The sequence below is a fragment of the Scyliorhinus torazame genome, chromosome 12 (genome assembly GCF_047496885.1).
Source record: "Scyliorhinus torazame isolate Kashiwa2021f chromosome 12, sScyTor2.1, whole genome shotgun sequence".
Lineage (NCBI taxonomy): Eukaryota > Metazoa > Chordata > Chondrichthyes > Carcharhiniformes > Scyliorhinidae > Scyliorhinus > Scyliorhinus torazame.
Window position 1 is genome coordinate 228,270,738 of NC_092718.1, and position 20,026 is coordinate 228,290,763.

The window sequence follows — 20,026 nt, forward strand, 5'->3', positions numbered from 1 at the left end:
GCCTAATAGCGCTGTGGCTGTACTTACATCACATGGATTGTAGGGGTTCAGGAATTCAGACACCACCACCTTCTTAAGAGTACTTGGGAATCAACAATAAATGCTGGCCCAGCCAGTGGCTCTCCTACATTTCATGAGCAAATAAATTAAAGTCCCCTTGGACAGTTTGCATTGTCACCTATCCACATAATGCTGCCAACTTTACATTTAAATACTGAAAAAGAGAAAAAACATTTTTGACTAAAACCAAGTGTAATTTCTGGCATTTGTCTGTAAATGAGACATTGATGGAGGGAGTCAGAGACTGAAATGAATATTCATTGGGTCCTCCTCCTCCATGTTTACATATTTCAGAGTGGGAGTAGGGCCGATCAGGGATAGTGGAGGGAACTTGTGCCTAGAGTCTGAGGAGATGGGGGAGGCTCTAAATGAATACTTTGCTTCAGGATTCACGAGAGAGAGGGACCTTGTTGCCCATGTGAACAGTGTGAACCAGGTTAATAGACTCAAACAGGTTGGTATTAAGAAGGAGGATGTGCTGGAAATTTTGAAAATCATCAGGATAGATCAGTCCCCTGGGCCTGACGGGATATACCCAAGGTTACTACGGGAAGCAACGAAGGAGATTGCTGCGCCGTTGGCGATGATCTTTGCGTCCTCACTCTCCACTGGAGGAGTACCGGATGATTGGAGGGAGGTGAATGTGTTCCCCTGTTCAAGAAAGGGAATAGGGAAATCCCTGGGAATTACAGACCCATCAGTCTTACGTCTGTGGTGAGTAAAATATTGGAAAGGATTCTGAGAGATAGGATTTATGATTATTTAGAAAAACATAGTTTGATTAAAGATAGTCAGCATGGCTTTGTGAGGGGCAGGTCATGCCTCACAAGCCTCATTGAATTCTTTGAGGATGTGGCGAGACACATTGATGAAGGTCGGGCAGTGGATGTAGTGTATATGGATTTCAGTAAGGCATTTGATAAGGTTCCCCATGGTAGGCTCATTCAGAACGTGAGGGAGCATGGGATACAGGGCAGTTTGGCTGTCTGAATGCAGAATTGGCTGGCCGAAAGAAGACAGCGAGTGGTAGTGAATGGAAAGTATTCCGCCTGGAGGTCGGTGACCAGTGGTGTCCCGCAAGGATCTGTTCTGCGACCTCTGCTCTTTGTGGTTTTTATAAATGACTTGGATGAGGAAGTGGAAGGGTGGGCTAGTAAGTTTGTCGATGACACAAAGGTTGGGGGAGGTGTAGATAGTGTTGAGGGCTGTTGCAAGTTACATCAGGACATTGACAGGATGCAGAGCTGGGCTGAGAAATGGTAGATGGAGTTCAACCTTGATAAATGTGAAGTGATTCATTTTGGAAGGTTGAATTTGAATGCTGAATGCAGGGTTAAAGACAGGATTTTTGGAAGTGTGGAGGAACAGAGGGATCTTGGGGTTCACGTACATAGATCCCTCAAAGTTGCCACTTAGGTTGATAGGGTTGTTAAGAAGGCGTAAGGTGTGTTGGCTTTCATTAACAGGGGGATTGAGTTTAAGAGCCGCGAGGTTTTGGTGCAGCTTTATAAAACCCTGTTTAGACCACACTTGGAATATTGTGTCCAGTTTTGGTCGCCTCATTATAGGAAGGATGTGGATGCTTTGGAGAGGGTACAGAGGAGATTTACCAGGATGCTGCCTGGACTGGAGGGCATGTCTGATGAAGAAAGGTTGAGGGAGCTAGGGCTTTTCTCACTGGAGCGAAGAAGGCAGAGAGGTGACTTGATAAGAGGTGTACAAGGTGATGAGAGGCATGGATAGAGTGAATAGCCAGAGACTTTTCCCCAGGGTGGAAATGGCTGTCATGAGGGGTCATCATTTTAAGGTGATTTGAGGAAGGTACAGGGGAGATGTCAGGGGTAGGTTCTTTACACAGAGAGTGGTGGGTGTGTGGAATGCACTGCCATCGGAGGTGGTGGAGTCTGAGTCATTAGGGACATTTAAGCGACTCTTAGTCAGGCACATGGACAGCAGTAAATTGAAGGGGTGTAGGTTAGGTTGATCTTAGATGAGGATAAATGGTCGGCACAACATTGTGGGCCGAACGGCCTGTACTGTTCTATGTTCTATACAGAATTTACTGTGGAACTGTACAGAGTCACAGTTTATTCAGCAGGGTGAGGGTCACTCACTGTAACTGTCCAGAGTCATTGTTTATTCAGGGTGAGGATCACTCACTGTGTAACTGTACAGAGTCACTGTTTATTCAGCAGGATGAGGATCACTCGCTGTGTAACTGTACAGAGTCACTGTTTATTCAGGGTGAGGATCACTCACTGTGTAACTGTACAGAGTCACTGTTTATTCAGCAGGGTGAGGATCACTCACTGTGTAACTGTACAGAGTCACTGTTTATTCAGCAGGGTGAGGGTCACTCACTGTGTAACTGTACAGAGTCACTGTTTATTCAGGGTGGGGATCACTCACTGTGTAACTGTACAGAGTCACTGTTTATTCAGCAGGGTGAGGGTCACTCACTGTGTAACTGTACAGAGTCACTGTTTATTCAGGGTGAGGATCACTCACTGTAACTGTACAGAGTCACTGTTTATTCAGGGTGAAGGTCACTCACTGTAACTGTACAGAGTCACTGTTTATTCAGGGTGAGGATCACTCACTGAGTAACTGTACAGAGTTAGTTTATTCAGGGTAAGGATTACTCACTATGTAGCTGTACAGATTCACTGTTTATTCAGGGTGAGGATCACTCACTGTGTAACTGTACAGAGTCAGTTTATTCAGGGTAAGGATTACTCACTGTGTAGCTGTACAGAGTCACTGTTTATTCAGGGTGAGGATCACTCAGTGTGTAACTGTACAGGGTCACTGTTTATTCAGGGTGAGGATCACTCGCTGTGTAACTGTGCAGCGTCACTGTTTATTCAGCAGGGTGAGGATCACTCGCTGTGTAACTGTACAGAGTCACTGTTTATTCAGGGTGAGGATCACTCACTGTGTAACTGTGCAGAGTCACTGTTTATTCAGCAGGGTGAGGATCACTCGCTGTGTAACTGTACAGAGTCACTGTTTATTCAGGGTGAGGATCACTCACTGTGTAACTGTACAGAGTCACTGTTTATTCAGGGTGAGGATCACTCGCTGTGTAACTGTACAGAGTCACTGTTTATTCAGCAGGGTGAGGATCACTCGCTGTGTAACTGTACAGAGTCACTGTTTATTCAGCAGGGTGAGGATCACTCACTGTGTAACTGTACAGAGTCACTGTTTATTCAGGATATTAGGTCATTTACTGACTGTATATTTTTTAATAAGTGAGTTTGTACCAGATGATACTTGGCCCTCATACTAGCTGACCTGAATTAATAACCAGTCAAGAATTCTACTGTGATGGTGGATCTTGTGGAAGAGAGCAAGAAGAAAATTTCGGAGTTGAAAAGAGAATGGGGGATGGTTAGAGATGATAAAGATAAAATGGCATCCTTGCTGCTAAGTGAGCATTCCTGTACACCCTGTACGAGGTGTCAAGATTGTGGAGCTCACAGCAATTAGTCACAAGTGTGTTTGTGTTTTCAATTCAACTTAATTGTGCTGTAAAGTATAAGCCACCTGTGGTCAGGATTTGTCACAGGTAGTGTTCAGATCCTTCTTCTATCAGCCTTCACTATCTCCTCTTCTATAAACTTCCATTCATCTTTGTTCATACATCATAAATACATACATAGACGTTGATCAAAATAGGAGCAACATGGTACAGAATGGGGAAAATCTCCTCTGTGGCCAGTATGATAGGCATTTGGTGACAAACGGCTGACTACCCTCAGTGCCAGAATAATGCTACCTGGTCATGCAGCACCAGAGCTTCACGCTTTGAGATGGTGAGTACAAGATGCCAGCAGTAGTATTTCCTATGGGCTGTTGCAATTCAGACGTCTGATGCCGTGGTTCCTAAAGCACGATGTTGCAGAGCTCTGAATGGAGCTGAGTAATCTTCAATTGTTGGTTCCAGTTAAATGCACTGAACTTGTTGCTGATGAAAGATTCCACCGTTCTTTTTGCTTCAATAATATTTCAACACTTGTGTCCAGAGCACTGGAGCCTTTGGGACGTGGACTCAGGCAATTATATCGTTGGGCTTTGGAAGGGTCTGTTTGGGTGGTGACCATAAGACACAGGACCATAAGTTGGCCATTCGGCCCATCAAGTCATCTACACCAATCAGTGAGATCGTGACTGACCTGATATAATCGTCAACTCTAATTTCCCACCGTATCGCCATAACCATAGAACCATAGAAATCCTACAGTGCAGATCGAGTCTGCGCCGACCCTCTGGAAGAACACCCTACCTCGGCCCATGCCCGCACCCTATCCCCATAATACAACCTAAGCTGCACATCTTTGAACACTAAGTGGCACCTGGAGGAAACCCACGTGGACACGGGGAGAATGTGCAGACGCTAACCCAGACAGTCACCCAAGGCCAGAATTGAACGAGGATCCCTGGCGCTGTGAGGCAGCAGTGTTAACCACCGTGCTGCCTGGCCTCCTGTCGCTGTGAGGCAGAAGTGCTAACCACTGTGCCATCATGCCACCCGAGTCCCTGGAGCTGTGAGGCAGCAGTGCTAACCATTGTGCTGCCCGGGTCCCTGGCGCTGTGAGGCAGCAGTACTTACCACTGTGCCTCTGCCGCCCAAGTCCCTGGCGCTGTGAGGCAGCAGTGCCAACCACTGTGCCATCATGCCACCCGAGTCCCTGGAGCTGTGAGGCAGCAGTGCCAACCATTGTGCTGCCCGGGTCCCTGGCGCTGTGAGGCAGCAGTACTAACCACTGTACCATTGTGCCACCAGGGTCCCTGGTGCTGTGAGGGAGCAGTGCTAACCACTGTACCATTGTGCCACCAGGGTCCCTGGTGCTGTGAGGCAGCAGTGCCAACCACTGTGCCATCATGCCACCCGAGTCCCTGGAGCTGTGAGGCAGCAGTGCTAACCATTGTGCTGCCCGGGTCCCTGGCGCTGTGAGGCAGCAGTACTAACCACTGTACCATTGTGCCACCAGGGTCCCTGGCGCTGTGAGGCAGCAGTACTAACCACTGTACCATTGTGCCACCAGGGTCCCTGGTGCTGTGAGGGAGCAGTGCTAACCACTGTGCCAACCGGGTCCCTGGCACTGAGGCAGCAGTGCTAACCACCATGCTGCCCCTTAATAAGCCTTGATTCCCTCACTGATTAAACATCTGTCTATCTCAGCCTTGAACACACTTAACGACCCAGCCTCTACAGCTCTCTGCGGTAAAGAATTCCACAGATTCACTACCCTCTGAAAGAAGAAATTCCTGCTCTTCTCTGTCTTAAATGGGTGACCCCCCTTACTCTGTGATTCTGCCCCCTGGTGCTAGACTCTCCCGCAGGAGGAAACACCCTCTCAGTATCTACTCTTTCAAACCTCCTGAGAATCCGATATATATCAATAAGGTCGCCTCTCATTCTTCTAAACTCTTATAATGAGCATTGGCCCAACCTACTCAACCTCTCCTCATAAGAAAATCCCTCCCTACCCGGGATCAACCTAGTGAACCTTCTCTGAACTGCCTTCAATGCCAGTGTATCTTTACTCAGATAAGCGGACCAAAACTGTTTGCAGTATTCCAGGTGTGGTCTAATTAGTGCCGTGTATTATTTTAGCAGAACTTCCCTATTTTTATATTCCATTCCCTTTGAAATAAAGACCAACATTCCATTTGCCTTCCCTATAACCTGCTGAACTTGCATGCTCGCTTTTTGTGATTTTTGCACGAGGACCTCCCAAATCGCTGACTTGCAGCTTTCTGAATTTCTTCTCCATATAAATAATATTCAGTCCTGTATTCTTCCTACCAATGTGCATAACTTCACATTTTTCTACATTATATTCCATCTGCAAAGTTTCTGGCCCCTTATTTAATCTGTCTGTAGACTCTCAGTGTCACAGTGGAGGAAGGTTCAGTCATATCTTTCAAAATGGAATTGGATACAGAATCACAGGATAGTTACATCTCGGAAGGAGGTTATTCAGCCCATCATGCCTGCACCAGCTCTCCAAATGAGCAATTTACTTTGCCGTTCTCCTGTCTTCTCCCCATTATGCACATTGTACCTTTTCAGGTAACAGTCTAATTACATTATGACTGCCTCACTTGAACCTGGCACCACCATACTTTCAGGCAGTGCTTTGCACACCGTAGTCATTCCCTGCGTGAAAATGTTTTTCTCCTATTGTTTTGCTTCATTTGCCAGATACTTTCAATCTGTATTTCTCTTGTTCTTGATCCTTTCATGAGTGGAAACAGTTTTTTCCCTACCTACACTAAGCAGACTCGTCATGATTTTGAATATCTTCATCAGATCTCCTCTCAAAATTCTCTTCTCCAATGAAAACAATCCACACTTCTCCAATCTATCTTCATGACAGAAGTCCCTCATCCCTGGATCCATTCTTGTGATTCTTTTCTGCTCTCTCTCCAATGCCTTCACATCCTTCCAAAGTGCGGAACCCAGACCTGGGTGCAATACTCCAACTGAGACAGTATTCCAGCTATGGAACTAGTGTCTTATGCAGGTTCAACGTAATTGTCTTAGTCTGTGCTCCTAATATTAAAGCATAAACGCATGCTTTATTGCCCTCTCTCACTCTGTCCTGCCAACATAAACCCAGGTCCATCTGCTTCTGCACCCACTTTCGAGTTGTATCCATTACTTTATATTGTCTCCATGTTCTTCCTACCAAACTGAACCACCTCGCATTTTAATATCACTGGGAGATGGTTGGATTCTCTCTTGTTAGACATGGTCATTGTTCGGCACTTGTGTGGCCCGAATGTTAACTTATCACTCATCAGTCCAAGCCTAAATGTTGTCCCGGTCTTGCTGTATATGGACACGGACTGCTTCAGTATCTGAGAAATCTCAAATGGTGCTGGACATTGTGCATTTATCAATTAATATCTCCACTTCTGACCTTATGATGAAGCAGCTGAAGATGGTTGGGCCTCAGACACTCTGTCACCTGTCTACCCATCCCATCAACTTGTCTCTGTCCTTTTGAAGTTCTGCACTATCCTCTGCACAGTTTACAATGCTCCCAAGTTTTGTATCAACTGTAAAATTTGAAATTGTTCCCTGTTCACCAAGACCTAGATCATTAATATATATCTGCAAAAGCAAGGGTCTCACTGACCCCTGAGGAACTCCTCTACAAACTTTCCTCGCGCCTGGAAAGCATCCAATAACAATTAGTCTCTGTGTTTCCTGTCACTCAACCAATTTGATGTCGATGTTGCCACTGTTCCTTTTATTCCATGAGCTCTAACTTTGCTTGAACAGCAACAGACTTAACTTGCTTGAAGGGGAAGATTTCAAGGCTCTGGGCAGAGAAGTCGAGTTGGATAGCTTTTTCACAGAGCTGTTACAGATACAATGCTCTCCTTCGGTGTTGCACCTATAATTCTATGATCTGGTTCAGTCCAGAGAAGGTGCTAACTGGGTTCTATAGCTGGAATCATCATTAACTTGTCCTGGAACAAAGTAGTTGAGATAAAGATTTGCGGCGCTTCATCTTCGAACTATAGACGTTTACAACACAGAAGGAGGCTGTATTCTGTACCTGCTTTTGGTTGGAGCAATTCAAAACTAATCTAATTGGCTTGTAGCTCTTGTCAGTGAGGGTCTGTAAAAAAAAAAACAGAGCGACTAGATATGGAGGAACTAAGGGAAGTATGTCTCCATGATATGGAGAATGTTGAGTACGTTGAGATTACAAATCTGCTGCAGCAGGGCATAAGATAGTATAAATGTTTCGCCATAGACATAGCATTCTCCTAATTTGCTCATGTTCTATTTCTTCAGTGTGTAGCAGATTGCGTTCTGTATTATTATTTGACCAAGAAAAATGAGAACTACAAGAATCTTGTGAGGAGGAACTACGGACGGCGCAGAGGGAGGAATACGGTAAGAAATGTTGGAATAGCAACATTAAAAGAATGGTAGCGTGAGTTGGATCAAAGGCAAACTTTACAACTGGTTTACTGTACCGGGAGCACACATTTTATAACGTTAGTAATGTCCCAATCACATGGCACCCAGTGGACATGAGGGAGAGTGGGATTAATTGGATATCTCTTCAAAGAGCTGGTCATAGGCATGTTAGATTGAAAGGCTGTCTCCAGTGCTGTAATGATTTTATAAGTTCTAAATTTTTCATTGTTTTTAATCTTTACAGTTTAGTTTCAATTTTAAGACGTTTTATCATTTACACTTATGATTTAACATCTGCAGAATCAATCCTATTGTTTTTAATGGAACTCAAAGAGCTTTATCATAACGCTACTGTATATCCGGCCTGCAGTGCAGGATATATAACCTAATACAATTATTACAGTCCAAACATATGTGGCCAGGCTATCTATGCCACTTGTTTATTTATTCGTTGAAGTAGAATAATTAATTGACAGTGACTTGTATAGCGCTGGCTAACAGGTCATAGTCTATCCTGTCTCGACTTTCTGCATTCAACAATGAGTAGCAGTTATAGGAGGAGAGCTGCTTTACCATAGGGATGGAAGCTGGACACAGACATGCCCTGGGGCTGATTTCAGAAGGGCAGTGGTGGAATTGGTATGGGTTTCAGAAAGGCAGTGGTGGAATTGGTATGGGTTTCAGAAAGGCAGTGGTGGGGTTGGGCTGGTTTCAGAGGGGGCTGCGGTGGGATTGGTGTGGTTTCAGGAGGGGCAGTGGACGGGTTGAGGCTGATTACTCTTTTTTTGTTGGAATTGGTGCTTGTAGAAAGCAGGCCGGAGAAGGTGAAAGGGGAAGAAAATAAGGAAAATAATTTTGCATGTTTCAATGAGGTGTTTTAACACGGCATTCTCAACGAATATACATTTCCTTGAGGAATTAATATTTCTACTCGAAAGTTAACACAGTTAAGGCTAACTAAAGAATTTGTAGCTAACAGATTTTTAAAAAGAGGTTTAGAATGTTGCTATAAGAACAGCTAGCCAGAAGATTGTGAGGGCATTAAAAAAAACAGGAAAACATGACCAAGAAATTGATACAAGGCGAAAGTAGATTTTAAGAGTAAACTAGCAAAAATGTTTTAAAAAAAATACAGGTAAGAGTTTTTGCATTTTAATAAAAAGGAAGAGATGAATGCAATAAACATAACTACGAGGCGAGACGGGAGAAATTATAAAGAGGAATGAGGAAATGACAGAATGGTAAATATTCTGTGTTTGTCTTCATAGTAGAAGACAAGAGGGAGAGCACTGGAAATGGTGGGGAATCTGAGAATGAGGAATTTTAAGAATAAAATCAGTAAGGAAAAAGGACTGGAGAAGTTAATGGGACTGGTGGACAAATTCCATGTACTTAATGGCCTTTATCCTCGATGGCTGCAGAGATAGTGGATGAATTACATTGGATCTTCCACAATTTCCTTGATTCAAAAAATGTCACTGTCGATCGGAAGCTAATGAAATTCCATTGTCCCAGAAAGGAGGGCGAGCGAAAATGGAATTATAAGTCGGTTAGTCTGACTTTAGTGGGAGGGAAAATGGTAGAATCTGTTATGAAGGACTTGTTAACAACTCCTTGGATGATCACTGAGATTACCAAAATGAACACAGTTTTAACAAATCATTGTGTTTTTTGAGAATGTATCTAGCAGGATAGATGAGGAGGGACCAGTGGATGCAGTATATTTGGATTTTCAGATGATATTCAACAAGGTGCCCAGGAAGAGTTGCCACAAGATGAGGGTTTATGAAATTGAGAATAATGTCATAGCGTGGATTGAGAATTGGTTAAAAGACAGGAAACAGAAGTTGGGATTGAAGAAATCATTTTGGGGATAGCAGAGTGTAACTAGCAGGTATCAGTGCTCTGGTTTCAACAATTTACAGTCGATATCAATGACTTGGATGTGGAGGCTAAATCCAACTTTACTGATGATACAAAGCGAGATAGGAAATTAAATTGTGAGGACACAAAGAGGCTGCAAGGGATAAAAACTGGTTAAATGAGTGGCACGTGGAAAATATGTAATTATCCACTTTAGGAAGAATGGAAAAGCAGAATATCTTTTGTAAAGTGAGAGGCAAATGAATGTTGATATTTGGAGGCGTTTGGATATCATTCTACATGAATCACAAAAGCTAACATGTAGGTACAACATTTGGAGAGCAAATTATATGATAGCCTGTAATTGGGGCTGTTTAGCAAGGGGCTGGTTTAGCACAGTGGGTTAAACAGCTGGCTTGTAATGCAAAACAAGGCCAGTAGCGCGGGTTCAATTCCCATACCGGCCTCCCCGAGCAGGCGCCGGAATGTGGCGACTCAAGGCTTTTCACAGTAACTTCATTGAAGCCTACTTGTAATAATAAGCAATTATTGTTATTATATTAATTGCATAAAACATTGGTGTGACTGCCTGTCGCATTCTCCCTCTTGAATAGTTTTGCTGTCCTTACTGACGGTAGAATATACTTATCCAGTCAGGGCAAGGGAGATGCAATGAAGGCTCACCAGATTGATTCCTGAGATCAAAGGGTTGTACTTTGGGAAGAGAGAAAGTGGAATAGATATTTATTTTGTGGAGTTTAGGCCTGCCTCATTGAAATGTTTAAAAAAAAATCTTCAAGGGCTGTACATGGTCGGTTTTTCCCCTGAAGGAAAAGGGTATTTGGAGATAATCATCTCAGGTTTAGTGGTTGGCCATTTGAAGTGAGATGAGTAACGTTTTCTTCCAGGAGACTGTGAATCTTTGAAATTCTGTAATTCAGAAAGCTGTGGTTTCAGCCAATTGCACAATAAAGAGGAAAAAACCCTTGGATGAAGAATGTAATGCAGTCTTATCCTGTTACTGTCCATTTCGGATTGGTTCGCTTTCCACACTAACTGTTAACTTGGCCCCAGGTGTTGCAGTGAGGGGGGGCAAATGCAGCCAGCTGGAGATTGCAGTAATGTTTGTAATGGGTGTAAATGGGGTAGTCAAATGGAATGCAAGTCAGACCAGTGGCTAGTAGCAACGCCTGAGAACAGTTTTGGTTTGGTATTCCTTGGGTCTCTGCTATCTGATGTCCTTGTTGCATTTTATTGTAAACTGTCCTAGGCCCAACCATCTTCAGGTGCTTCATCCACAGCCTTCCTTCCATTATAACATTAGAAATGGAGATATATGCTGATGATTCAATGTTCAGCACCATTTGTGACTCCCCAGATAATGAAGCAGTCCGTGTCCAAGTGTAGAAAGACCTGGACGACATCCAGGCTTGGGCTGACAAGTGGCAAGTTACATTCACGCCACACAAGTGCCAGGCAATGACCTGCAACAAGAGATGAGCAAACTCTTGTCCCTTTACTTCAATGGCATTACTATCACCGAATTCCCCACTCTAAACCCCCTGGGGTTACCATTTTGGACCCGCCTTTTAATTACTGGGGCTGCAAGAGCAGGTCAGAGACTAGGAATCCTGTTGCAAGTAGAACTCACCTCTTGACTCCCCAAAGGATGTCTGGGCTAGGGTGCGGTCAATTCCAGCCTTCTCAAGGACACGTAGGCATGGGCAATAAATGGTGACTGATCTGAGCTGAGGAAGAGGCCTGGATCCTATCTTCAGCCTGGGCATTGCATGGTTAGGGATGGGACCTCCTACTTCTGCTCACATGCTGATAATTCATACTCGGGGCTGTGTGTGAGTGTTATGAGGATTGGAATCAGGCCAATCTGTGATGCATTTTTCAGGCCAATAACCGGTGACACGAACATGTAGAATGACCAAATGGGCCCATTGACCAGCTCGGGAACTTGCACTCCAAGCTCCTGAGGTCAACAGGGAGGAAAAGTAAAAAGGAAGGTGGGAGAATCTACTGAAGTGCTGATTTATTAATTGTGTCAAGAACAACTCTCTTCTCTGGATCCAAGACGTGGGTTCTAAATTGTTTCCAGGCATCAAAGAGGATCTGATTTGATACAGTAGTTTTTACAGTCTTTGTGCGGGTTATTTTTATTTCTGAGCAGTACCATTTCAGGAATGAAGCCAGCTCTGCTGATATTAAAAGAACTGGCAGCAACCTGCTGCCATTATTAGGCTGGTTCCTAAATAGTTAAAAGTGCACTGCTTGACATTATTAGGCTAGTTCCGAAATAGTTAACAGTGCACTGCTTGACATTATTAGGCTAGTTCCGAAATAGTTAACAGTGCATGCTTGACATTATTTGGCTAGTCCCGAAATAGTTAACAGTGCACTGCTTGACATTATTCGGCTAGTTCCTAAATAGTTAACAGTGCATGCTTGACATTATTAGGCTAGTTCCTAAATAGTTAACAGTGCACTGCTTGACATTATTAGGCCAGTTCCGAAATAGTTAACAGTGCACTGCTTGACATTATTCGGCTAGTTCCTAAATAGTTAATAGTGCACTGCTTGACATTATTCGGCTAGTTCCTAAATAGTTAACAGTGCACTGCTTGACATTATTAGGCTAGTTCCTAAATAGTTAACAGTGCACTGCTTGACATTATTAGGCCAGTTCCGAAATAGTTAACAGTGCATGCTTGACATTATTACGCTCGTTCCTAAATAGTTAACAGTGCATGCTTGACATTATTCGGCTAGTTCCGAAATAGTTAATAGTGCCTGCTTGACATTATTAGGCTAGTTCCTAAATAGTTAACAGTGCACTGCTTGACATTATTCGGCTAGTTCCTAAATAGTTAACAGTGCATGCTTGACATTATTAGGCTAGTTCCTAAATAGTTAACAGTGCACTGCTTGACATTATTAGGCCAGTTCCGAAATAGTTAACAGTGCACTGCTTGACATTATTCGGCTAGTTCCTAAATAGTTAATAGTGCACTGCTTGACATTATTCGGTTAGTTCCTAAATAGTTAACAGTGCATGCTTGACATTATTAGGCCAGTTCCTAAATAGTTAACAGTGCACTGCTTGACATTATTAGGCTAGTTCCTAAATAGTTAACAGTGCACTGCTTGACATTATTAGGCCAGTTCCGAAATAGTTAACAGTGCATGCTTGACATTATTACGCTAGTTCCTAAATAGTTAACAGTGCATGCTTGACATTATTCGGCTAGTTCCTAAATAGTTAACAGTGCACTGCTTGACATTATTAGGCCAGTTCCGAAATAGTTAACAGTGCACTGCTTGAGGATTTCAGCTGCAAACTGGTCTGAAATTGTATTCAGATGAGCTTTAAAAAAGATTTTGTTTGGCCTAATTGGCAGCTATTTCTGAGAGAGATTCCAGGGATTTGTAACAACAGAGTCGGAATCAAATTGATGTCAGTGGAGATAATGTGAATGGACAGGGCGGTGCAGTGGGGGTGGTGCTGTCTGGCAAGCTTTCTGTAAGGAACAAGGTTTGGACTGTTGCCTGCCTGCGTTTTGCGCCCCCTCTATTTTGTAACTGTAGTGGTATAGCCCAGTGATCCACTCAATCTACTTGATGTGCTGCTGTAAGGACCAATGATGCAGGACTCTGTGGGATTACCTTGTGTGACCCTGCAGATTAAAGTCTGTTTGTGAGATAGAGACGTTCCTCAGGCTAGCTTGTGCAGCAGGATGATGCAGTTTCCTGGAATATGTGCAGTGACAGGTCAAACAGCTGGTCTAAGGAGCTCAGTGACGCTGCTGCCTTTCTGCAGGGTGAAACTATCTTTATTTTGGAGAGTGTAGGCATCAGCCTGACACCCATTTGTGAGTTGGGTGGACAGGACAGAGCGTTCTAGTAGCAAATGAAGATTCAGGTACGTTGCTGGGTGGGATTTCCTCAGGCTGCTGGCAGCCCACATTCTCCCTTTGCTGAAGGGTTGTCTGCTTCAAGCGAATTATTGCATTAGTTCAAGCTTAAGCTGTTTTTAACTATAGTGGATATTGCCGTAGCAAGTTAATGTGAGCAGCCTGGAATTGGGGAAGTGGGCAGAGTAAAACAGCTCATAACACAGGAAATCAAGGTCAGATTGGAGCAGTACACGTTTAAGTTTATGGTGAACTTTAATATCCCGGAGTTATGTCTTTGACCCTCTTGATTCCTTGAATTGAAGCCTGTTGCCTTAATTTCCAGCGCTGCTATTTGGTGCTGCCTTTTGGGATTCAGCAATTGGTTAACAACTGGCAGCAAAATGAAAATGTCTCATTGGAAAGGGAAATGTTTGCCCAGCTCAAATTTTATGTACTTGGAAAGAAGCAATCTGTTAGTGACCTGTGCAGCCTGCAGGCAGGAAGCAGTCTGTTAGTGATCTGTGCAGCCTGCAGGCAGGAAGCAGTCTGTTAGTGACCTGTGCAGCCTGCAGGCAGGAAGCAGTCTGTTTGTGACCTGTGCAGCCTCCAGGCAGAAAACAGTCTGTTAGTGACCTGTGCATCCTGCAATCAGGAAGCAGTCTGTTAGTGACCTGTGCAGCCTGCAGACAGGAAGCAGTCTGTTAGTGACCTGTGCAGCCTGCAGGCAGGAAGCAGTCTGTTAGTGACCTGTGCATCCTACAGGCAGGAAGCAGTCTGTTAGTGACATGTGCAGCCTACAATCAGGAAGCAGTCTGTTAGTGACCTGTGCAGCCTGAAACCAGGAAGCAGTCTGTTAGTGACCTGTGCATCCTGCAGGCAGGAAGCAGTCTGTTAGTGGCCTGTGCAGCCTGAAACCAGGAAGCAGTCTGTTAGTGACCTGTGCAGCCTGCAATCAGGAAGCAATCTGTTGGTGACCTGTGCAGCCTGCAATCAGGAAGCTGTCTGTTAGTGACCTGTGCATCCTGCAGGCAGGAAGCAGTCTGTTAGTGACCTGTGCAGCCTGCAGGCAGCAAGCAGTCTGTTAGTGACATGTGAGCCTGCAGGCAGGAAGCAGTCTGTTAGTGACCTGTGCAGCCTGCAGGCAGGAAGCAGTCTGTTAGTGACCTGTGCATCCTGCAATCAGGAAGCAGTCTGTTAGTGACCTGTGCATCCTGAAATCAGGAAGCAGTCTGTTAGTGACCTGTGCATCCTGCAGGCAGGAAGCAGTCTGTTGGTGACCTGTGCAGCCTGCAATCAGGAAGCAATCTGTTGGTGACCTGTGCAGCCTGAAATCAGGAAGCAGTCTGTTAGTGACCTGTGCATCCTGCAGGCAGGAAGCAGTCTGTTAGTGACATGTGCAGCCTACAGTCAGGAAGCAATCTGTTAGTGACCTGTGCAGCCTGCAATCAGGAAGCAGTCTGTTAGTGACCTGTGCATCCTGCAGGCAGGAAGCAGTCTGTTAGTGACCTGTGCAGCCTGCAATCAGGAAGCAATCTGTTGGTGACCTGTGCAGCCTGCAATCGGGAAGCAGTCTGTTAGTGACCTGTGCAGCCTGCAGGCAGGAAGCAGTCTGTTTGTGACCTGTGCAGCCTCCAGGCAGAAAACAGTCTGTTAGTGACCTGTGCATCCTGCAATCAGGAAGCAGTCTGTTAGTGACCTGTGCAGCCTGCAGACAGGAAGCAGTCTGTTAGTGACCTGTGCAGCCTGCAGGCAGGAAGCAGTCTGTTAGTGACCTGTGCATCCTACAGGCAGGAAGCAGTCTGTTAGTGACATGTGCAGCCTACAATCAGGAAGCAGTCTGTTAGTGACCTGTGCAGCCTGAAACCAGGAAGCAGTCTGTTAGTGACCTGTGCATCCTGCAGGCAGGAAGCAGTCTGTTAGTGGCCTGTGCAGCCTGAAACCAGGAAGCAGTCTGTTAGTGACCTGTGCAGCCTGCAATCAGGAAGCAATCTGTTGGTGACCTGTGCAGCCTGCAATCAGGAAGCTGTCTGTTAGTGACCTGTGCATCCTGCAGGCAGGAAGCAGTCTGTTAGTGACCTGTGCAGCCTGCAGGCAGCAAGCAGTCTGTTAGTGACATGTGAGCCTGCAGGCAGGAAGCAGTCTGTTAGTGACCTGTGCAGCCTGCAGGCAGGAAGCAGTCTGTTAGTGACCTGTGCATCCTGCAATCAGGAAGCAGTCTGTTAGTGACCTGTGCATCCTGAAATCAGGAAGCAGTCTGTTAGTGACCTGTGCATCCTGCAGGCAGGAAGCAGTCTGTTGGTGACCTGTGCAGCCTGCAATCAGGAAGCAATCTGTTGGTGACCTGTGCAGCCTGAAATCAGGAAGCAGTCTGTTAGTGACCTGTGCATCCTGCAGGCAGGAAGCAGTCTGTTAGTGACATGTGCAGCCTACAGTCAGGAAGCAATCTGTTAGTGACCTGTGCAGCCTGCAATCAGGAAGCAGTCTGTTAGTGACCTGTGCATCCTGCAGGCAGGAAGCAGTCTGTTAGTGACCTGTGCAGCCTGCAATCAGGAAGCAATCTGTTGGTGACCTGTGCAGCCTGCAATCGGGAAGCAGTCTGTTAGTGACCTGTGCCGCCTGCAGGCAGGAAGCAGTCTGTTAGTGACCTGTGCAGCTTCAGGCAGCAAGCAGTCTGTTAGTGACCTGTGCATCCTGCAATCAGGAAGCAGTCTGTTAGTGACCTGTGCAGCCTGCAGGCAGGAAGCAGTCTGTTAGTGACATGTGAGCCTGCAGGCAGGAAGCAGTCTGTTAGTGACCTGTGCATCCTGCAATCAGGAAGCAATCTGTTGGTGACCTGTGCAGCCTGAAATCAGGAAGCAGTCTGTTAGTGACCTGTGCAGCCTGCAGGCAGGAAGCAGCCTGTTTGTGACCTGTGCAGCCTACAATCAGGAAGCAGTCTGTTAGTGACCTGTGCAGCCTACAATCAGGAAGCAGTCTGTTAGTGACCTGTGCTGCCTGCAGGCAGGAAGCAGTCTGTTAGTGACCTGTGCAGCCTGCAGGCAGGAAGCAGTCTGTCAGTGACCTGTGCAGCCTGCAATCAGGAAGCAGTCTGTTAGTGACCTGTGCAGGCTGCAGGCAGGAAGCAGTCTGTCAGTGACCTGTGCAGCCTGCAGGCAGGAAGCAGTCTGTTAGTGACCTGTGCAGGCTGCAGGCAGGAAGCAGTCTGTTAGTGACCTGTGGAGCCTGCAATCAGGAAGCTGTCTGTTAGTGACCTGTGCATCCTGCCGGCAGGAAGCAGTCTGTTAGTGACCTGTGCAGGCTGCAGGCAGGAAGCAGTCTGTTAGTGACCTGTGGAGCCTGCAATCAGGAAGCTGTCTGTTAGTGACCCGTGCAGCCTGCAGGCAGGAAGCAGTCTGTTAGTGACCTGTGCAGCCTGCAGGCAGGAAGCGGCCTGTTAGTGACCTGTGCAGCCTGCAGGCAGGAAGCAGTCTGTCAGTGACCTGTGCAGCCTGCAGTCAGGAAGCAGTCTGTTAGTGACCTGTGCAGGCTGCAGGCAGGAAGCAGTCTGTTAGTGACCTGTGCAGCCTGCAGGCAGGAAGCAGTCTGTTAGTGACCTGTGCATCCTGCAGGCAGGAAGCAGTCTGTTAGTGACCTGTGCAGCCTGCAGGCAGGAAGCAGTCTGTTTGTGACCTGTGCATCCTGCAGGCAGGAAGCAGAATGTTAGTGACCTGTGCAGCCTGCAATCAGGAAGCAGTCTGTTAGTGACCTGTGCATCCTGCAGGCAGGAAGCAGTCTGTTAGTGACCTGTGCAGCCTGCAGTCAGGAAGCAGTCTGTTAGTGACCTGTGCAGCCTGCAATCAGGAAGCAGTCTGTTTGTGACCTGTGCATCCTGCAGGCAGGAAGCAGAATGTTAGTGACCTGTGCAGCCTACAATCAAGAAGCAGTCTGTTAGTGACCTGTGGAGCCTGCAATCAGGAAGCAGTCTGTTAGTGACCTGTGCAGCCTGCAATCAGGAAGCAGTCTGTTAGTGACCTGTGCAGCCTGCAATCAGGAAGCAGTCTGTTTGTGACCTGTGCATCCTGCAGGCAGGAAGCAGAATGTTAGTGACCTGTGCAGCCTACAATCAAGAAGCAGTCTGTTAGTGACCTGTGCATCCTGCAATCAGGAAGCTGTCTGTTAGTGACCTGTGCAGCCTGCAATCAGGAAGCAGTCTGTTAGTGACCTGTGCAGCCTGCAGGCAGGAAGCAGTCTGTTAGTGACCTGTGCAGCCTGCAGGGAGGAAGCAGTCTGTTAGTGACCTGTGCAGCTTGCAGGCAGGAAGCAGTCTGTTAGTGACCTGTGCAGCCTGCAGGCAGGAAGCAGTCTATTAGTGACCTGTGCAGCCTGCAATCAGGAAGCAGTCTGTTAGTGACCTGTGCAGCCTGCAGGCAGGAAGCAGTCTGTTAGTGACCTGTGCAGCCTGCAATCAGGAAGCAGTCTGTTAGTGACCTGTGCAGCCTGCAGGCAGGAAGCAGTCTGTTAGTGACCTGTGCAGCCTGCAATCAGGAAGCTGTCTCTTAGTGACCTGTGCATCCTGCAATCAGGAAGCAGTCTGTTAGTGACCTGTGCAGCCTGCAGGCAGGAAGCAGTCTGTTAGTGACCTGTGCAGCCTGCAGGCAGGAAGCAGTCTGTTAGTGACCTGTGCATCCTGCAATCAGGAAGCAGTCTGTTAGTGACCTGTGCAGCCTGCAATCAGGAAGCAGTCTGTTAGTGACCTGTGCAGCCTGCAGACAGGAAGCAGTCTGTTAGTGACCTGTGCAGCCTGCAGGCAGGAAGCAGTCTGTTAGTGACCTGTGCAGCCTGCAGGCAGGAAGCAGTCTGTTAGTGACCTGTGCAGCCTGCAGACAGGAAGCAGTCTGTTAGTGACCTGTGCAGCCTGCAGGCAGGAAGCAGTCTGTTAGTGACCTGTGCAGCCTGCAGGCAGGAAGCAGTCTGTTAGTGACCTGTGCAGCCTGCAATCAGGAAGCAGTCTGTTAGTGACCTGTGCAGCCTGCAGGCAGGAAGCAGTCTGTTAGTGACCTGTGCAGCCTGCAATCAGGAAGCTGTCTCTTAGTGACCTGTGCAGCCTGCAATCAGGAAGCAGTCTGTTAGTGACCTGTGCAGCCTGCAGGCAGGAAGCAGTCTGTTAGTGACCTGTGCAGCCTGCAATCAGGAAGCAGTCTGTTAGTGACCTGTGCAGCCTGCAGGCAGGAAGCAGTCTGTTAGTGACCTGTGCAGCCTGCAATCAGGAAGCAGTCTGTTAGTGACCTGTGCAGCCTGCAATCAGGAAGCAGTCTGTTAGTGACCTGTGCATCCTGCAGGCAGGAAGCAGTCTGTTAGTGACCTGTGCAGCCTGCAGGCAGGAAGCAGTCTGTTAGTGACCTGTGCAGCCTGCAATCAGGAAGCAGTCTGTTAGTGACCTGTGCAGCCTGCAATCAGGAAGCAGTCTGTTAGTGACCTGTGCATCCTGCAGGCAGGAAGCAGTCTGTTAGTGACCTGTGCAGCCTACAATCAGGAAGCAGTCTGTTAGTGACCTGTGCAGCCTGCAATCAGGAAGCAGTCTGTGAGTGACCTGTGCAGCCTGCAGGCAGGAAGCAGTCTGTTAGTGACCTGTGCAGCCTGCAGGCAGGAAGCAGTCTGTTAGAGACCTGTGCATCCTGCAGGCAGGAAGCAGTCTGTTAGTGACCTGTGCAGCCTGCAGGCAGGAAGCAGTCTGTTAGTGACCTGTGCAGCCTGCAGGCAGGAAGCAGTCTGTTAGAGACCTGTGCAGCCTGCAATCAGGAAGCAGTCTGTTAGTGACCTGTGCAGCCTGCAATCAGGAAGCAGTCTGTTAGTGACCTGTGCAGCCTGCAATCAGGAAGCAGTCTGTTAGTGACCTGTGCAGCCTGCAGGCAGGAAGCAGTCTGTTAGTGACCTGTGCAGCCTGCAATCAGGAAGCAGTCTGTTAGAGACCTGTGCAGCCTGCAATCAGGAAGCAGTCTGTTAGTGACCTGTGCAGCCTGCAGGCAGGAAGCAGTCTGTTAGTGACCTGTGCAGCCTGCAGGCAGGAAGCAGTCTGTTAGAGACCTGTGCAGCCTGCAATCAGGAAGCAGTCTGTTAGTGACCTGTGCAGCCTGCAATCAGGAAGCAGTCTGTTAGTGACCTGTGCAGCCTGCAATCAGGAAGCAGTCTGTTAGTGACCTGTGCAGCCTGCAGGCAGGAAGCAGTCTGTTAGAGACCTGTACAGCCTACAGGCAGGAAGCAGTCTTAGTGA

The 20,026-nt window shown here is 46.8% G+C and overlaps 1 protein-coding gene across 10 annotated transcripts in view; it reads left to right on the forward strand.

Moving 5' to 3' along the window:
* The window catches only part of ncor1 (nuclear receptor corepressor 1), a 458,529-nt gene that overhangs the window by 139,225 nt on the left and 299,278 nt on the right, over window positions 1–20,026 (forward strand). For 8 of the 10 annotated variants that reach the window (XM_072470035.1, XM_072470042.1, XM_072470044.1 and 5 more), the window contains one exon: window positions 7,883–7,984. The exons of 1 other annotated variant lie outside the window; for it this stretch is intronic. In XM_072470035.1, coding sequence (XP_072326136.1) covers window positions 7,883–7,984 — 102 coding nt within the window. Of the gene's footprint in view, window positions 1–7,882; window positions 7,985–13,772; window positions 13,803–20,026 lie in introns of those variants that run through there. One more of the 10 variants, XM_072470045.1, reaches the window with a different exon arrangement.